A 19,916-nucleotide genomic window follows, 5' to 3' on the forward strand; every position below is an offset into this window, starting at 1 on the left:
AAGAAATATATATGATGGGAAATTGTTCCAGAATACAAAAGTTGAAGGAATTTATGAGGAAGAAGAAAAGTTGGTTTTGTGAGTTTGAAGTTGGACAGTAAAAGAATGCTGACTGGCTGTGGCGTGTGTTTTCCGGCTAGTTTGGACCAGTGGGAATTATGGAGGCCAACTCAGAAGAACAGTACCCATTGAAGTATCTATAGAAAAGGCATGCAGCAGAAATAAAATGTCCATGAGACAGAGTGGAGTGACTTTGTTGGTTGGAGATGGGTCATTAACCTAACTGCCCTTTTTTGAATGGAGTCTAGAAGCCTGAGAGGTTATGAGGTCACTGTCCCAACAATATTTCTATGGTAGGGTGGTTGATATGTTGTCTAAAAGTAATATTACCTGGAATGCTAAATTATTCTTGCTGCAATATTGCTTAAAAGCCAGTACAAAATGAAGATTAAACTAATCTTGAAAAATCATTTTAGTAACCCAGACTTTTGAATTATATTTCTAAAATGTCAGAAGCATTCTTTCAAAGATCTCTGATTCAGAATTAGCATTGATTTAAATTTAAAATCACCAGCTGTGTTTCCACCAAGAAGCAATGTGAGGCTATTTTTAGAAGTTTTATGTCTTGGGGGACAACTTCTTCCTTCGCTCAATATGTTTGTGCAGGTATCTTTTCCAAATAATTCTGTGTTTTCAATGTTTAAAATTGATGAGAAGAATAACCTCCTTCTTCAGTTACTTTGGAAAAAGTATTCACGAATTTGTGAGCAGTTTCTTTGTCTGCACTGGCAGATTCTCTTGTCAATTTAATGTTATGTAAACAACCCCTGATTTTGAATCAGCCTTTACTTTCTTGAAATTCCAGAGTGTCAGCAGTTCCTTCACTTAATTGGCTCTTCCAATCTTCATGCAAACTGAGGGCCTTAGCTTGAATGATTGAGAAACTCTTGGATGTTTTTTGATGCTGATCATCAATCCATAATGTCAATATGTCACACCTTTTTGATACAATCTGTGATGAACTGTTAACAGCATTTTACACATATTCATTAATTTTAATCTTGTTCTCCAAAATTGAACATACTGTTGACTGGCTTAAGTTGTATGAACTTACAATTGAAGTAAAAGATTTACCATTCTCAGCATGCCTAATTATGTTCATCTTTTTCTCAGTCATATAAAGTCTGAAACCTAAATTTATTTTCACTTGTAAAAACACCATATTTTTTTTTCATTTTTCATTTATGTTTATGAAATGATAAGGGTGAAATGCACCAGACAGAAATACTTCAAAGTTTAAATATAGGTTAAGCATTGAATTTGCTTGAATTTGCATTTGCAACACAGTGCAGTGAGGAGCATCCAGTGCTAGACTAAGCTGAAGTTAGTGTTGGTAATGATGGAAATAGCACCATTGCAGTTGCTGATATCAATAGTTTGATCTTGTCAGTTGTACAGAATTGTGAGTTTGGTGTACAAAACCTGATTTAGTGGTATAAATGTATAATGTACTAAATATTGAATTGTACAAAAGTCAAATGTATGAAAGTTGAGGACTGCCTGTAGTATAATACTTTGGGAAGATTTAATTATTCTATTTATTATTTTATAATTTTAAAATTACACTAAATGCCAGTTCATCACGTACACTGATCTAACAGCAAGTAACGCCTTTAGCACTCAAAGTATCTTGAAGTGCTTGGGATATGAACTCCACGAGGTGTCAAAGTGTTCCACAGTGATTCTGACTCATGCAGACTCAATCACATCCTGCAGTTGCTTCAGATTGGATCACAGGGGATCCCTGCAATGAACAGCTAGTTCCTCCTTATCCTAGAGATGCTCTTTATGCTGCTAGAAATAATTGTTACCAGATTGGTAAAATTGGTATCAAGATACATCAGAAGTAAGGATTGTTGTCTGATTGCCACAGATTAATTGAATGGCACTACACCATCACACTTCCATTTCATGTTGCTATTTTGCTATACTCTGGTCTTGTCATCAGTGTGGAATAACTGAAACTGGCATTTGTTGAACCAGGAAACCTTTTCCGCTCCTCAGATGTCCAGTGTCACTGTTCCTATGCCTGCTATATCCGTAGCTACTTGTTTTCAGCTTATGAGCTGAACCTGGTGGCATCATCTGCTGCTATACCTCATCTGGAAGTCCCATTGCATCGTGTATTCCAGTATTCTCCTTTTTCATACCACTTGTACTGCACTATCACATGACCATTTGCTGATGTGAGAGGGTGACAGAGGATGAAAAAAATTGTGCAGCGACATAAGCAAACTATCCATCCACTGTTGGCTGAATGTTTTCTGGTTATTGGACCATTCTTTCTTTGTATATTCTAGAATGTTTGTGTGAGTGAATGCTCCAGCAAGGTGGTATTGTATGTGATACTTGCACTAGTATGTCTGGTGCCAACTATTGTACCATGCTCGGCCATGTAAGTCATGCTATATCCTGAAAGAGGCCTCTGAGGTCGGGAAAACTCATGTCTAAAAATATATATAAATTCATTGAATAAAATTCAATGGTGGGAGAAGCAGCATCAAATCTCCCCGGAGGACGCTATTATTTTGGATCGTGCACATGGATACTGGGAGCGTAAATGGCTCGAGGGTTTACGGATTAGTTCATCCTGTAGGAATACCATCAATAGAGATAGAGGTATACGTATTAATCCTATCTTTGAAACAATTATATTAAGGTCGGATGAACGATTTTCTTTGCCACGTTCCCGAGACATTTCCGCTTCCAGTTCTGACCATGTGCCGATTGAACCACGTGGAGAAATACCACGTGTGGAGGTACCGCGAGCCTGCTACTTAAGGAGATGTTGCAGGAAGTCATTTCACTGTTGAAGAAGGGAGCTGACGCTCCCGAAAGCTTCAGGTTTTTAGCGCTTTTATGTTTTATATTTTAGCAAATTTTATTGTAAATGATCTTTTATTACAGTTTTTAGCATTCCACAATAGTTTATTGTAAATATTTTTGTGTAAAGATTGTAGTCATATTAAATTTTAAATTTTATTCAATGGTCGGTGTATGAATTTATATATATTTTTAGACACAAGTCATGCTATATTCTCTTACCCCAGCCTGGTGGCATTATATATGATACCGGAATGCCACTTCTGGTGCTGACTATTGTACTGTGCTTGGCCATGCAGGTCATGATGTATTCTCATTGAACTGCATGTACACCTGTTCATATGTGTGCACAGATGCATACACTTGCTTGCTATCCATTAGTATCTGACTACCTGCTTTGTGTGGCCTGATACAAACATGTGACACTGTCTCTGATGGAATGGCCAATTGCCCAGATGACGGGGTATATCTAATGAACTGGCCATTTATTTTATATGGTTCTGGTGTTTGTATGGATATTAATAAGATTTTTATACTAGAAATCCTTATTAATTCTTTATTTTTCTTAGGAGCTCACAGTGTACCAGCCAATAAGTACTAATCCTAATCAGTCAAAGAATACTTTTAGACATCGTGGAATTGAGGTAAGGCTTGCATTTGTTTTATGTTATTAATCTGAATTTGGAATTCTTATCCTTACCTATTTATATAAGGAAATAAATTTTCTTTGAACCTTTGTTTTACTTTTGATAATTAAGCTATTCTTGTTCTTGTATATTCAGCTACTTGCACATTGTTTTTGAAACAGCTTTTATCTTATTTGAGTGACAAACTGAAGGAAAGATGTTATTTTTAGCACTGTTACATTTTTTTAATACTATGAATATTTTTCATCACAAGAGATATCTCAAGGCATTGATTAATGTTAGAATTTATTGATGGTACATAGAAAATTAACATGTGGGTTACCATCAGGAAATTCTCCATTTTGTGTTGATATCCTATCTTCAGTCAAAGTTCTGTTCTGTTTTATTCAGTTTTATTTTCAGTTGACGTTTCCTTGTTTTCTTTATTTTCCCAGCTCTTAAAGGTTGAGTGGATTTGTCACTTTGCTACTCTGGAAAGTCCAGATTAGTATCTCATCAATATGAGATACTAATGTGGACTGAGTTAAGGAAAACTTGTATGTGGTTCCAACTGGAATAACTTGTAATCAGCATACACTATGCTGATTGGTTAGTTCATTTGGTGATGCTTCTTTATACATTCTGTGATCTGGTGATCTGGACATACACAGTGAGTCTGAAAAGTAATGAGACAAATCCTCTGAAGTTATCTTCCTGAGATAGTTGGTCACTGAGAATAAGTTTTTGTTACATGATAGTACACCTGTGCATTCCATGTCAATTGTTTGATAGTCATGATAGTACATGACTTTTGCTATCATGACTTTCAAAAAGTCACGATAGTACATGCCCCTCAACGTGGTCACCTGTACGTGGTGAGGGGACCTCCCAGTGTCGCTGCTGGACTTCCAGACCAGCATCACTGGGATCCAACGCCCACAGCCAAGCTTACATCAATGGAATCCAGCGTGTTTGCCGTGCGCTGCGACCCGTGGAAATTCGGAAAGGGGGATCCTGGTGGTTGAGGGGCCCAGCTTCAATACACCACTTTGGCCCCTGCTTCGACAAGACGGGTGGTCCTGGAAGGCCCGGCTAGGATCAATCGGCTAGTAGGCTCGCCTGCGAGGGTCAACCGTGTCAATGCCACGCCCCTCCCCTCATGGTCCGAGGGACAGGATTCAGGCTGGCGGCAGTGCGGGTATAGTGTCTGGGGTAGCCCTGGCGTCCCACTCCCGAGCGCATTTATTGCATGCCGGGTAGTGGGCGTCCCTTTGGGCTCCGTGGTGAGTAGGGAGCCTGGGCACTGAACAACTTAAAACCTATATGAATCCTGATAAACATATTTCTTCAGGGGCCCCAACCCGGTCCCTATCTGCAAACATAGACGAAGACACAGATAGTATTATTAGTACAAAGAGGCAGCGAACAGAAGTGCCATCAGGGCCTGTTCCCAGGTTCCTAATTATGCACTCCACCGGTGAAAAACCGATTGGTAAAATGTCGCCCTTTTTTATTCAAAAAGGGTTAGATGGGTTAGCAGGTTCTCCCAAATCAGTTAAGAGGCTCCGTTCTGGAGACCTCTTAATTGAAACTAAAAATGACAGGCAATCTGAACATCTCCTCCGAGTAACATCAGTCGGTGGAATACCCATAACAGTGACTGACACCACACAGAACACTCAATTCATCGAGAGGTGTCATTTCGGAGTGGGACCTTCTCGACGTAACCGAGGAGGAAATCTGCTCCGAATTAAAACCCCAGGGAGTTATTGCCGTCAAGAGAATTACTGCGCGAAGGGATGGAAAAATTGTTAAAACCAGGAGCGTTATCCTGACTTTTAACTCTCCTAAACCTCCTGATGAGATTAAACCTGGATACATCAGCTGTTTAGTGCATCCATATGTTCCGAATCCTTTATGGTGTTTTAAATGCCAGAAGTATGGACATTCTCAAATGGTCTGCTGCGGAGTCCTTGCATGCGCTCGATGCGGTGCAAAGGACCACGAAACAACAGCATGTTCAGCCGCAAAACCCACCTGTATTAACTGTGAAGGCGAACACCCGGCCTACTCACGAGCATGCCAGAGGTGGAAAGAAGAAAAAGAAATACAACGGCTGAAGGCAGAGCTAAATATATCATACCAGGAGGCAAGGAAATCGGTCAAACCCCTGAATATGAACAAACCTACCTATGCCCAGAAGGTAGCAGGGAGATGTTCCGTCGGAACTCAGACGGACATGACCATTCCTCCAAAGGAGTCTTTCACTCCCATCGCGCGATATCTTTTAAGTTCTCAAAAACCTGCACAAAAGGACCAATCAGCTGCCACTCCTATATCGGTACCTCCTAATGCTCCACAAGTAACAAAGGTAATTATGAAAGAAAAGAATAAGAAAGGGGAAATCCCCCCCTAGTACCCAAGAAAAGATGGATGTCGAGCAGAAGGAGGTACCCGAAGATTCAGTCTTGGAACTCTTTGCGGAGGAAGAAATGGACACGGGACAGCGTCCATTCTTCCCCAAAAAAGATAAATCCAAGACTGATAAAAGTAAGCCCTCAGCACCTCGGAAGCCGCCTGATGGACCCACCAAGCCAAAATAATGGCTAAATTCCTACAATGTAATTGTCGTGGATTCCGGCGAAATATTGATGACATCAAGGCCCTCCTGCAAAAGCACGAGCCAGTTTGCTTTTGCTTGCAGGAGACATATCTAAAGGCAATTGATGATCCCACCATGCACAACATCACATTTTTTCGAAAGGATAGAATTGCGGATGGCTCTGTACCTGGGGGAGTGGCTATCCTTGTGGGTAACCAGACCCCAGTGCAGCCCTTGCTAATTACAACCAGCATAGAGGCTGTTGCAATTCGCCTTACGGTGGGATTCTTATTAACCGTCTGCTCTATCTATTTGCCACCTGGGACCGACATCTCCCAGGAAGACCTTGATGATCTTCTAACGCAGTTGCCTCCCCCTTTCTTACTTCTCGGGGATATGAATGGACATAACACCCTGGGGTAGTGCTAACATCAACGGAAGGGGACGAGTCATAGAGCATATGCTAAATGACAATGACCTTTCCCTTCTAAATACTGGAACAAACACCTTCTTCCACATGGCTACCCGTACTTTTTCTGCCATTGATCTCTCTATCTGCTCCCCTTCTCTACTCCCTTCACTCACTTGGGAAGTGGAGGAGAATCCATACGGAAGCGATCACTTCCCTGTGATAACCTCGTTACACAGTGGGAGCCCATGTCTTCCCTTCAGGTTACCACAGTGGAAGATTGATCAGGCTGACTGGACTGCCTTCCAACATCAGGCAAATTTTGATCTTAGCACAGTCAGTCAAGAGCCTATCAATGATGCAGTTAAGTACATCACAGAAAATATTGTCCAAGCAGCTGCGAATGCTGTTCCAAAAACATCTGCCTGGTTTCCACCATTTCCCAAACCTTGGTGGAATTCCCAATGCACAGCAGCAAAAAAGGCTCAAAACAAAGCGTGGGGGATATTCCGCCGATATCCTACCACGAACAACCTTATAGCGTTTTTAAACGTGCACGAGCCAAAGCACGCTACATCCGCCGTCAGAATCAAAGGGAATCGTGGATCCGTTTTACATCATCTATTACCCAGTCTACCAACTCTAAGGTAGTCTGGGATAAAATCCGGAAAATGAAGGGAAAATATACATTCCACCCTTCTTCAATCCTAGATTATAATGGATGCGCTATTGCAGATCCAACTGCAATAGCCAACTCTCTTGGGGAAACATTCTCTAACATCTGTGCAACATCTTCTTATTCCCCAGAGTTCCTGGTCCTGAAACATAAAATAGAAAAACAGGCACTTAATTTTAAGTGTAAGAGCGACTGTCCCTACAACGGGGAATTCACTATACATGAACTGAAAAGAGCCCTCACTCTTTCCAAAGCAAGTGCTGTTGGACCAGATGGCATCCATTATGAAATGATTAAACATCTTTCACCAAAATCTATGGATTATCTGCTCATTCTGTATAACAGAATCTTTATCGAAGGGCAGTTTCCGGATTCCTGGTGCAAGCAACCGTTCTTGCCTTTGCTAAGCCAGGAAAGGATCCAAAAGTCACTAGAAATTATCGTCCCATTGCTCTGACTAGCTGTTTGTGCAAAATCCTGGAGAGAATGGTTAATTCTCGTTTAATCTGGTATTTAGAATCAAATGACCTTCTCTCCAACATCCAGTGTGGCTTCCGAAGGAACCGGTCCACCTTGGACCATCTTATTAGACTGGAAACATCCATCCGGGATGCTTTCCTAAAACGCGAACACTTGGTGTCGGTGTTCTTTGACATGGAGAAAGCGTATGACACAACTTGGAGATTTGGCATCTTAAAAGATTTGCACAGCCTAGGCCTTAGAGGGCATCTCCCCGTGTTTATTCAAAACTTTTTAGCCAATCGATCTTTCCAAGTTCGTGTGGGATCCTCACTCTCTCGTTCCTTCAGCCAAGAGGATTTGTTATTTGTTATTTGGTTTTTAGGAGCATTAGCAACTAAGGCCATATTGCTCCGGGATATGCGGTGGTCATTCCCTGACCTTTCCGCATCCTCCGTATTTGGTGGTGACGGGCTCGAACCCCGGTCTAATCAAGAAGCGTGTTCTACGCACTGCCGCTCCTTCCCACCTGGCTACGGAGGCGCCCCTCAGCCAAGAGGAGGGAGTACCACAAGGATCAGTATTAAGTGTCACGCTTTTCGCCATCAAAATAAATTCCATCACAGAACAACTTCCTCCATGTTGATGCCCTCTATGTTGATGACTTTAGCATTTTTTGTCAGTCATGCAACATGAGGGTTATTGAAAGACAACTGCAGAAAGCCATTGATCGACTCAATTCCTGGGCACTTGCTAATGGCTTCAGGTTCTTGCCGGAGAAGACCGTTTGCGTACATTTTTGTCGTAAGTGTAATCTTCATCCTGAACCTGAATTAATGCTCGGACAAAATGCTATTCCAGTAGTGTGAAGCACAAAATTCTTGGGACTTGTGTTTGACAAAAAGTTGACATTTTTTGAACATATTCGTCAACTTCGTACAAAGTGCACGAAGGGACTAAATATTCTTCGCTCTCTCTCCTCTACGCGTTGGGGAGCAGATAGGTGCACCCTACTACGTATTTATCGTGCACTTGTACGATCCAAATTAGACTACGGGGCCCAGGTATACTCCTCAGCTAGAGACAGTGTCCTTCGATGGTTGGATCCCGTCCACCATCGGGCTATCCGTATCGCTACTGGAGCATTTCGAACATCTCCTGTCCAGAGCTTATACGTCGAAGCAAACGAACCACCGTTACCCCTTCAGTGTAAGCAGTTGTCTTTAAGCTATGCTTTAAAGTTGAAATCCCTGCCAGACCATCCTACGTGGACATCTGTCTTTGAGCCACGTTGGGAAAACTTGTACAATAACCGTCAGACTGCCAACTGACCTTTTGGTATTCGTGTCCAAGAGCTACTAAGAGAGTTTAACATCATGGTAGACAAGGTTGCACAAACACCAAAAGAGACTCTTCCACCCTGGCATGCTCATACTCCATCGTGTGACTTTTCCCTTAAGAAATGGGTAAAATCTGAGACCTCGTCATCTGTCTACCATCAGCTCTTTTCCGCACACCGAGCTCAGTATTCCGAGTTCCTGCCCGTCTACACAGACGGCTCAAAGTCTGAATCGTGCGTAGGATCTGCTGCTGTCTTTCGGGACACTATAATATCTCAGCAGATTCTTCCTGAATCCATCATATACACTGATGCATGCTAACTCTATAGCATGCAGAGCTGCATGCTATAGAGTTAGCCTTGGATCACATTCGAACTTCTCAATGCCAAAGGTCAATAATATATTCTGATTCTTTGAGTGTATTACAGGCTTTATTATCTTTGAGACACAACTGTCATTCAGTTCTCTCTCGGGTTCAGCAGAAGATATATTCTCTTCATAAATACAAATTTGATATCCGCTTCTGCTGGATTCCTAGCCACATTGGGATAAAGGGAAATGATTTGGCTGACACTGCAGCCAAATCAGCAGCTCCCACTAACAATCGTTGCCTGTCAGTCCCCTATACAGACTACAGGCAAATAATACACCAAAAGATATATTCCCAATGGCAAGAACTATGGCATAGAGAGAGAACAAATAAATTATACCAAATAAAGCCTCTAATACAAACATGGCAGTCCAGTCTGCGCAGGAATCGGAGCGAGGAAGTTGTTCTTGCCCGACTCCGCATAGGACACAGTCATCTGACACATTCGTTTCTGCTGAGGGCGGATGGTCCTCCTATGTGCGAGGAATGCGACACCATATTATCCGTTAAACATATTTTATGTGACTGTCCCAGTTTTAGTAATGCTCGTTTTATCGCTTTTAACCATCTGACTGAGCCTTATACACTCAGTCAGATTTTATCCGACAATGACCATGTGTCTGGTATTTTTAGTATCTTGAAATCAGTAAACCTTTTTAATCATATTTAAAAAATCTTATTATTTTAAGATTTATTATTTTTACCTGGTTTAGTGATGTTCGTCTTTTACAGTTTATACGTGGCTTTTATACCCTGACTTAGTGACCTAATTCGTTAGGTCACTGAAAGATTTTTACCATTTTTATGACAAGGTTTTGGCGCATTATAGCCTTAGTTGCTGATGTGCCAATAAAACTAAACCAACAACAACAACGATAGTACATGACTTTTGCTGACTTCCTCTTTCAGAAGTTAAAAATGAAGGTGAAAAACAATTTCATATCATCCAAAAGAACTGACCATCTCAAGGAGACAACTTTGGAAGAATTTCAAGAATGCTTTTATTGAGTAAAAGGGAAGTGTAGCAAGTGTATAGAGTTTTGTGGGGACTATTTTGAATGATTTTCACAATAATTTTCTGAACACATTTTTTTGTAGATTTTTGTCTTATTACTTTTCAGATATACTATGAATGTGCAAACCCTTGTTGGTTTGAAACAACATGAAAAATCCTAGTGGAACACCAGGATTTTTTAGACTGCCTTGTCATATTTTGCAATGATGTTTTCAAAAGTAGAATGTATAGATAATCTTGATCTTTGTTCTCTTGATGTGGGCACCTGTACATGGTAAGGGGACTTCCCAGTGACACTGCTGAGTTTTCAGATTAGCATGACTGGGATCCAGCACCCATAGTCTAGGTTCCAGGCTAACTTCATAGGAACCCAGCATGTTTGCTGTGTGTTGCAACCTGTAGAAACTTGCAAAAGGAGGGTTCTGATGGTCGAGAGGGCCCAGCTTCAACACACCACTTTGGCTTCTGCTTTCACAAGATGGGTGGTCCTGTTTGGCTTGGCCAGGATCAGTCAGTGGATTTTCCTGCAAGGGTCAACCATGTTGATGCCATGCCTTTATGCTCATGGTCTGAGAGATAGGATTCAGGCTGGCGGAGGTGCATGTATAGAGCCTGCGTAGCCTTGGCGACCCACTCCTGAGGCATTTATGGCTTGTCGGGTAGTGGGCATCCCATTTGGACTCTATAGTGGGGGGGGAGCCCGGCACTGAGCTAAAACAAAATCTCCATGAATCCTGATAAAGTAATTTTTTCTGGAAGCCCAAACCTGGTCGCTATCAGAAAACAAAACTGAAGAAACAGATAATGCCAATGCAGCAAAGAGACCCCAAACTGAGAAACCTATTGGGAAAATGTTGGCATTTTTTATTCAGAACAGGCTGGGGACTAGCAGGTTCCCTGCAATCAGTTCAAGGCTCTGCTCAGGGGACTTTTTGATTGAAACCAAAAATGACAGACACTTCAAGCAGCTACTCCAAGCAACATTGTTCAGAGGAATACCAATTACTGTGACACCACACAGAACACTAAATTCATCAAGAGGTGTCATCTCATAGTGGGATCTCCATGAGGTTACTCCAAATTGAAGCCAGAGAGAGTAAGTGATAGCTGTTAAAAGAATTTCCATGCTTAAGGATAGGAAGTTAGTACCAACTACAAAAACCTCATCCTTATGTTTAATTCTCCAACATCTCTTAACTTGATAAAAGCCTGGTACATAAATTTCAATGTAAGGCCATACATCTCAAACCCTTTGTGATGTTTTAAATGCCAGAAATATGAGCATTTGAAGATGACCTATCATGGAGCATCCTCTTGTGCACAGTGCAGTGCAAAAGACCATGACAGCACTAAATTTACAGCCACCAAACCTGCTTGTGTCAACTGTGAAGGTGAGCACCCAGCATACTCAAGGGCATGCCAGCAGTGGAAACAAGAAAAACAAATACAGCGACACAAGGCAGAATTGAATATTCCATATCAGGAGGCAAGAAAACTAGTACTGCCAATAAGTAGTAATAAGCCCACATATGCTCAGAAGGCTGTAGTAAAACAATCCATTAGGACTCAAACAGATATGCCACTTCACTAAAAGAATCTTTTGCTCCCATTGCATGCTACTTATTAAACACTCAAAAGCCAGTACAAACACCCAATCAGCTGACATTCCTATGTCAATACCACTTATTGCTCCACCTCTAACTAAACAAAATATCATGGGGAAAATTAAAAAACCTGAAACGCTGCCCACGACAAATAAAAACTTGGAGATAGAGGAGAAGGAAACCAATGAAGATGTGTCTTGCATTTTTTGCAGAATGCACTGTTCCCACAGGAACTAGTAGTTGTTGGTGACTCTATTGTCAGGGAAACAGGGAACATGCTTTGTAAAAAGGTAGGTGGAACAGGACCAGGGTATGTCTGCCAGGGGCAAAGGTTGATGTTGTAGAGTGGATATCATCTTTTAAGGGCACAAAAGGTGATATAATTGTACACGTTGGCACTAATGATATTAAGAGTAGGAGACTGGCAGAATTACTTAAAAAGTACAGGTCACTGTTGAAAAAAAGCTGTGAAATTGAAAGTGTCTGCAATTCTGCCCAGACACGATAGGAGGGAGTATATGATGAGAGCCTTGTCAATCAATTTGGCTCTGGAAAGATTGTGCAAGGCTCAAGGGGTAGAATTTTTTTCAGCCTGGTCTGTAGTTGTTAACAGAATGGACTGCTTCTACAGGGATGGGACACACTTAAATAGAAAGGGTGCAAGAATATTTGCTGATGCTATTGAGGCAGTGTTAGGTGGACTGGAAAACTGCTAGCTTTGGGGGATACAAGGACTAATAGATTAACAGTAGCCACTGGCAGAGGTGAAAGTGATTCTTGCACTGCTTCTATTGGAATGAGCAGAAGCCTGGAAAACAAGATGCAGGATATTTCAGACTGCTGGGAGTCATTGCGGTACAAGTAAACACATGGGTTGTGTTAGGGTAGCTAAGAAAAACAACAGGTGCATGTACACTTGCGTGTACATTTCCGTGTGCACCAATGCTAGGCGTTTGGTAAATAAATTTGATGAATTTGAGGTATTGCTCAAAGCATCAAAGGTGGATATTGTTGGGATATCAGAGACATGGTGTCACACAGATATAAGGAATGCAGAACTGGAATTTGGGGAGTACAACATCTACAGAAAGGATAGACAGGATAGGAAGGGAGGAGGGGAGGAGGGGTTATGCTATTAGTTAAGAAACACATAAAAACCAAGGAAGTGAAGCCAGTCGACATCGCTGGACAGTGCAGTGTCGAGTCAGTTTGGTGTGACATAAGCATTGGGAGATCAAAATTGAGAGTAGGATTGTGTGATAGGCCTAATGACTCCGATGAGTATAATAAGAAACTGTACAGGGAAATAGAGTGGGCCAGTAAATGAGAGAGTCTTATAATGGGGGATTTTAATTTCCCAGATATTGACTGGAATTTGTGGGGTGGTCACTCACAAACTAGTAAGGCTTTTGTGGATTTATTGGATGATTGGTTTCTATATCAGTATGTTCGGGAGGCAACTAGAGGCAGTAATACTCTTGATTTGATTATCAGTAGTGATTCTTCATGCATTAAGAATCTGCAGATAGAGGAACCACTGGGTGGCAATGATCACAGTGTGCTGAAGTGGGATTTACTCAAAGAGGTAACTATCATCAGGGGTAAAGGGAAGGGTTATTGCTTTCATAAAGGCAACTATGATGGTCTGAGACAGTATTTAAATTCTATACAGTGGGACCAACTGATGATGTTACCAACAGCAAATTCAAAATGGGAAGCATTCAAAGAACTTATCTTGGAAGCTACTAGGCTTTACATACCAACTAAGAAATATTGTTTACGGTTTAGGCCTAAATGGATGTCAGATGAACTAATGAGACATATGGCAGAGAAGAAAAATGCATGGGATACATATAAATTAACACGTGACACAGAAGCCTATGATAGATATAAGTTGATCTGTAACCAAGTTACAAAGGAGGTTAGGGAGGCGAAGGCATATTACGAGAAATCTTTGGCAAGGGATGCAAAGAAAAACAGCAAAACGTTCTTTTCCTATGTAAACTCTAGAAGGGAGGAAGGGGATGAATCAGATTGGTCCACTTGATATTGATGGTTCAACTGTTGATGATCCTGCTCAGATAGCTAACAAACTAAATGAATATTTTGCATCGACATTCACACACGAGGAGTTATTCAGCGAGGGGAATGCCAGAGGTGTATTCAACTCTGGCAGTAAGCTAGATAATCTTGTAATAACGGAGAGTAAAGTGGAGGAGAAATTGTTGAAGATAAACATAAGGCACCTGAGGTGGATGGGATCTATCCAGTTATATTAAAGGAGGCTTCAAAGGAAGTAAGCAAAAGCTTAGCCATAATTATGAGAGCTTCCTTGGACTCAGGGGAGGTACCCATAGACTGCAGATATGCAAATGTGACCCCAATTCACAAAGGAGGATCAAAGGCTGACACAAGTAATTATAGACCTGTGAGTTTAACTTCTGTTCCAGGAAAAGTATTGGAGGTACTGGTTAAAGAAGCACTGCAGGATCATCTAGACAAGACTTCAGTTATAGCTCGGATTTTGTTGTTATTGTTGTTGTTATGGGAGTTTAATGGCGCAAAGCTACTATGGCTATAATGCTCCTTATATATATATATATATATATATATATATATATATATATATATATATATAGCTCGGACACAGCATGGTTTTCTTAAAGGAAGTCTTGCCTGACCAATTTGATTGGATACTGTGATGCAGTCACAAAAGAACTGGATGCAGGGAATAACTTTCATATTATATACTTGGATCTTAGAAAGGCTTTTGATACTGTTGCACATCGAATACTGCTGCACAAATTGGAGCAGTGTGGCATTGGAGGCAAATTGCTGCTATGGATAAAGGGGTGGTTGAGGGGGAGAAGACAGAGTGGTAATCAATGGACACTGCTCATCGTGGACAAATGTTATTAGTGGAGTCCCTCAGGGTTCAGTGTTGGGTCCATTATTGTTTTCTGTATTTATAAATAATATTGATGATGGTATATCAAGCTTAATGTCCAAGTTTGCAGACGATACAAAGGTTGGCAGGGTTGTCAAGGACACTACTGACACTATGCTGCTGCAACAGGATCTGGAAAGGTTAAGCAGATGGGCTGAGAGATGGTAAATGAAGTTTAACATTGACAAATGTGAAGTACTACATATGGGAAACAGCAACCCCAAAGCAACGTATCAACTCTGTGGTATTTCACTGACAGTAGTAGAGAATGAAAAGGGCCTGGGGTTAATTGTGCAGGCAGATATGAAGTTCTCTGAGCAGTGCAGGCGGGCTGCAAGAGTAGCTCATGGTGTCTTATCAATATTATACAGGGATTTTTCTAGCAGGGATAAGGAACTGATTATTCCCTTATATAAGGCAATGGTCAGGCCACACCTTGAGTATGTATACAGGTCTGGAGGCCTCATTTATGAAGGATGTAGAGCTGCTGGAATGAATACAGAGAAGGGCAACAAGATTAGTGAATGGAACAAAGGGTTGCTCTTATGAAGAAAGGCTGAAGTTTTGCAAATTACAGTGTCTAGAGACTAGGCACCGGTGAGGTGATCTGATAGAGGTGTATAAAGCCTTGAATGGTTTGAGCATGCTCAATGCTGATGAGATTCTTCCTCTTGCACAGAATAATCACCTGAGAGGACATAAATTCAAATTGAGATAAGACAGATGTAGGATAGATGTGCAGAAATTTTCCTCTAGCCAGCGGGTAGTTGGTTGGTGGAATAGACTTCCATTCCTTGTTGTGGAAGTTGTTAGGCTAAATAAATTTAAGGCTCAGCTGGACAGGTATTTCAAACGAACGGAGGGGTTACATTTGAATTTTTTTTTTTTTTTTGGCTGATGCTGCATAAACTTGCTTTCTTGCATGATATGCCTCTACTAGTGCTAATGCAGAGGAAGATATAGACACTGGACAACATCCATATTTCCTGAAAAAGGATAAATCCAAGATTTAGAAAGCTCTCAGCCATTCAGAAGCCACCTGATAGACCTAACAAATCTAAATGGCCACATTCAGTTTCTCTCAATGGAATTACTGTGGATTGTCAAAATAATGATGATCAAGGCCCTCCTGCATAAGCATGAGCCAACTTGCTTTTGCTTGCAAGAGGAAGTTGGCTCATGCAGTGTATGATCTGACCACTGCAATAATGTTTTCTCTTTTAGCTTTTGTTATTTTCGATCTGGTTTGATCTGTACCTGCTGCCTTTTCATTATCGATATTTTCCATGACCTTTTCTACTTCAGAAATAATACAGGTAACATTGTGATGTTTTCCTGTATTAGTCTTGCAGTGATTTCATCTTTCAGTGGCTTAATCATAACTTTCATTTTGGAGATGGCCTAGAACTAGTGGTAAATGCTCTTCCACATGCAAATTCAACTTTGTTGGCACAACTTTGCCAAACTATTCTCTAAAATCATTTTAAATCTCTGTCACTGTTTTGCTAGTGTAATGTTTTTCTTGGAACCATACTGCATCAATTTTTTCTTCATTTGAAAATTAAATCCATTATGTTAGCACTTCACCTAGGATGGGTTGGGGGATTAGAATAACGATATACATAAACATCTGGGTTACATTTATTGTCATGGAACTTAAAAGGCAGAAAATAAATACAATAAAAAGAAAATGTATTCATATTGCATTGCATTGCATTGAGTGTCCTAGGACTTTCGAGACACCCTGTAGAATCTGCTCTTTCAAGTTTTGAAAAAATAATATGTGAGAATGACCTTTTAAGGGGAATAAAAAATTTTCATAAAAATGGAAAGTCTGCAGTGGGCATTGAAGGAAAGCATTGGAAAATGATTTAAGGTTAAACTTGAAATGAGGTAGGGCTCTGCACCTTTCTGCCACTTCTTTTTATAATTTTTATGGACCAATCATTTTATAAAAGAATGTAAGTTACTGATAAAAAAAAGTTTGCATATGATATCTAAAAACTGATCATTATCTGTAGATGATATTGCACTGTTAAATAGTTGCTTGTGAGATCTTCAAGAATTCTGGTAATTTTGGGATCTAATAAATTCTTAGATCCTAAGCAAGCACCTGCACTATTTGCTTTTAATTTCAACTTAAACAAGTTGGAATTTTAGTTATATGTAGTGCTCCACCTTTTAGCAGACTTATTTCTTGATATATATATTTTTTGTGTATATGTCTATATATATATATTATTTTTATTTATTTTTATTTTTTCAGGGTTTTATTGCTGCAATTTCTCCATTTAATTTTACGGCTATTGGAGGAAATTTGGCTTCTGCTCCAACTCTGATGGTAGGCATATATTTTACTGAACATTATGCATAATGTAGAAATCATATCAATAATTCCTTGATAAATATTTAAATTAAGAATCAAAACAAACTGGTCAATATGAGTACACAAAATTGAATGATTTATAAATGTAAGGTTTTAATGTCATTGAATGATTTATAAATGTAAGGTTTTGTGGAACAGAAATCCAGGAGTTACAAGATAGTGGGAGGAGGAGTTAAAAGTGATTCAAGATGAAAAAGACAAGGGTTACAATTCATTCAGACATCAAAGTTTCCATGCAGTGTAAATAGGGTAGCTAGGAGGGCACATTGTGTCCTATTATGATATGTGTAGGGGTTTCAATATGTATTTACCCTCACCTAGAAATATTTGAGTTAGGGATTTGAAACTTGCTGGCAATTTCATCCTACTCTGTGCAGCCGCCTTTTAGAGCTACACATTTTTCCTATCTGTGGAAAAACTGAATAGAACTGCCCACTTTGAGCAGAAAACCAGGTTTCCACCTCATTAATTACTTCCTCATCACTCTAAAATATGTAGTCCCATAATCACCTGAGATTATGGGGCCCACAATGGTTTCTTCATTTTACAGAAGAGGAAGAAGTCTGAAGGTAAGAAGCCAGGAGAATAAGGTAGTTGTTGGAGATTTTCAAAGCCACACCTGATTGCAAAGTCCACTGTGAGAGCAGCCTTGTGAGCAGGAGCATTGTCGGCTAGGAGACAGACTTTTTAATAGCTTTCTGCATCTCTTCAACTCAGCAGCCTCTCTTAACTTTCTCAGGAGATTTCTCTAGACTCCCCAGTGATGCTGTTGCCTTCTGAGAGGTAATCTGAAAGGATGATACCTTTAGAGTCCCAAAAGAGTGACACTATGACCTTGTTGGTGCACAGTTGAACCCTTGCTTTTTTTGGGGTTGTTGAAGATGAATGTTTTCATCTTCAACATTTGTTCATCTCTTTTGTTTTTAAGTCATAGTGATGTATCCAACATTCATCCATTGTTATAGTTCAGTCAAAAAACCATCAACATTCTCTCTACAAAACTCCAACAATTCTATGGAACTTGTGAAGAGGAATCAACAATCTCAGGATGGTCAGGACTCATTTGGCTGCCACCTTAAACATATTAAGGAACATGCATTGTGGTGCATGGCTAATGTTCACTTCATTTTCTATAAAATTTATAATAACACAACTGTCTTAAAGGACTAGCTGTTTCAATTTAGCCACAGTGGCAGGGCCTATTGTTGAGTGCATCTTTCTTCTCTTGGGTCATCATACACACTGCTCTGCTCACCCAAAATGGTTTTGCCAATTTTTTAGTTTCATTTTAGTATTAGTAGTGGCATATAATGCAAAAAAGCAAGCTCATAAAGCATCAGTCAAGAAAAAAAAAATCACCATCTGTCCATCCCCTCCAATAATTTGTCTAGTTCTTCCTTGAATCTGTCTATCCCCTCCAATAATTTGTCTAGTTCTTGAATTTATTCAGACTACCTACATCCACAACAGATGGAAGTTTGTTCCAACAATCAACCACCTGCTGGCTGAAGACAAACCTTCATACATCTATCCAGCAATCATCCTTCCTTGATTTGAAATTATGCCCCCTCATGTATGTTATCTGAGAAAGATGAAGAATCCTATCAGCATTGAGCTTGCTCAATCCATTCAAAGCCTTAAACACTTCAATCAGATCGCTTTGTAGGTGCTTAGTCTCAGACACCAAAATTTGCAGAACTGAAGCCTTTTTTTGGTAAGCCTGCCCTTATTGTTCCCGTCACCAATCTTGTTGTCCTTCTCTGTACTTGTTCCAGCAGCTCTATATCCTTCCAAAATGAGTCCTCCAAACTTGTGCAGGTCTCAAGATGCAGCATAACCATTACTTTGTACGATTAGATAATCACTTCCTTCTCTCTGCTATAAAAGTTCCTGTATACCATTGTCAAAACCCCATAAGCTCCTGCAATCTGTCTGCATTCCTCAGAGAACTTCATATCTGACTGCAAATTTCCCCCCCCCCCCCCCCTTCCAGTTTTTTTCAATTTCCACTACCCTGAGTGTAGTATCACACATTTGGTTCATTTATCTGGGATTATTGCTACTTATGTATGGTACCTTGTATTTGTCAATATTAAAACTTCAAATGCCATTTTTCAGCCCACCTTCCTAATTTTTATAGATCTCCTTTGCAGTAGCATACCTTCATTACTGTTATTAATTACCCTGCTAACCTTTGTATACTGTTATTAATTACCCTGCTAACCTTTGTATACTGTTATTAATCACCATTCTAACCTTTGTATTGTCTGCAAACTTAGATATGAAGCTTGCTGTACCTTTATCATTAATAAATATCGAAAAAAACAATGAGCCCACCATGAAACCCTGGGGAACTCCACTGATAACATTAGTCCATGAAGAGCAGTGCCCATTGATAACACTCTGTTTCTTAACTATCCCTTTGTCTATAGCAATAACTTGCCCTTAATACCACATTTCTCCAGTTTATACAGCAGTCTTTTATGTGCAACAGTATCAAAAGCCTTTTTGAAATCCAAGTATATAATATCAAAATTATTTTTTTCATCCTGTTCATTGGTCACTGCATCATTGTAGCCTATCAGATTGGTACAAGACT

At 40.2% G+C, this 19,916-nt stretch overlaps 1 protein-coding gene across 1 annotated transcript in view; it reads left to right on the forward strand.

Moving 5' to 3' along the window:
* The window catches only part of P5CDh1 (delta-1-Pyrroline-5-carboxylate dehydrogenase 1), a 186,049-nt gene that overhangs the window by 102,531 nt on the left and 63,602 nt on the right, over window positions 1–19,916 (forward strand). Inside the window, exons 6-7 of the mRNA XM_090373981.1 lie at window positions 3,453–3,527; window positions 17,198–17,272. Coding sequence (XP_090230107.1) covers window positions 3,453–3,527; window positions 17,198–17,272 — 150 coding nt within the window. The remainder of the gene's footprint in view (window positions 1–3,452; window positions 3,528–17,197; window positions 17,273–19,916) is intronic.

This window comes from Mastigoproctus giganteus, chromosome 5 (assembly GCF_048544385.1).
Source record: "Mastigoproctus giganteus isolate SK-2022 chromosome 5, ASM4854438v1, whole genome shotgun sequence".
In the NCBI taxonomy this organism is placed as follows: domain Eukaryota; kingdom Metazoa; phylum Arthropoda; class Arachnida; order Uropygi; family Thelyphonidae; genus Mastigoproctus; species Mastigoproctus giganteus.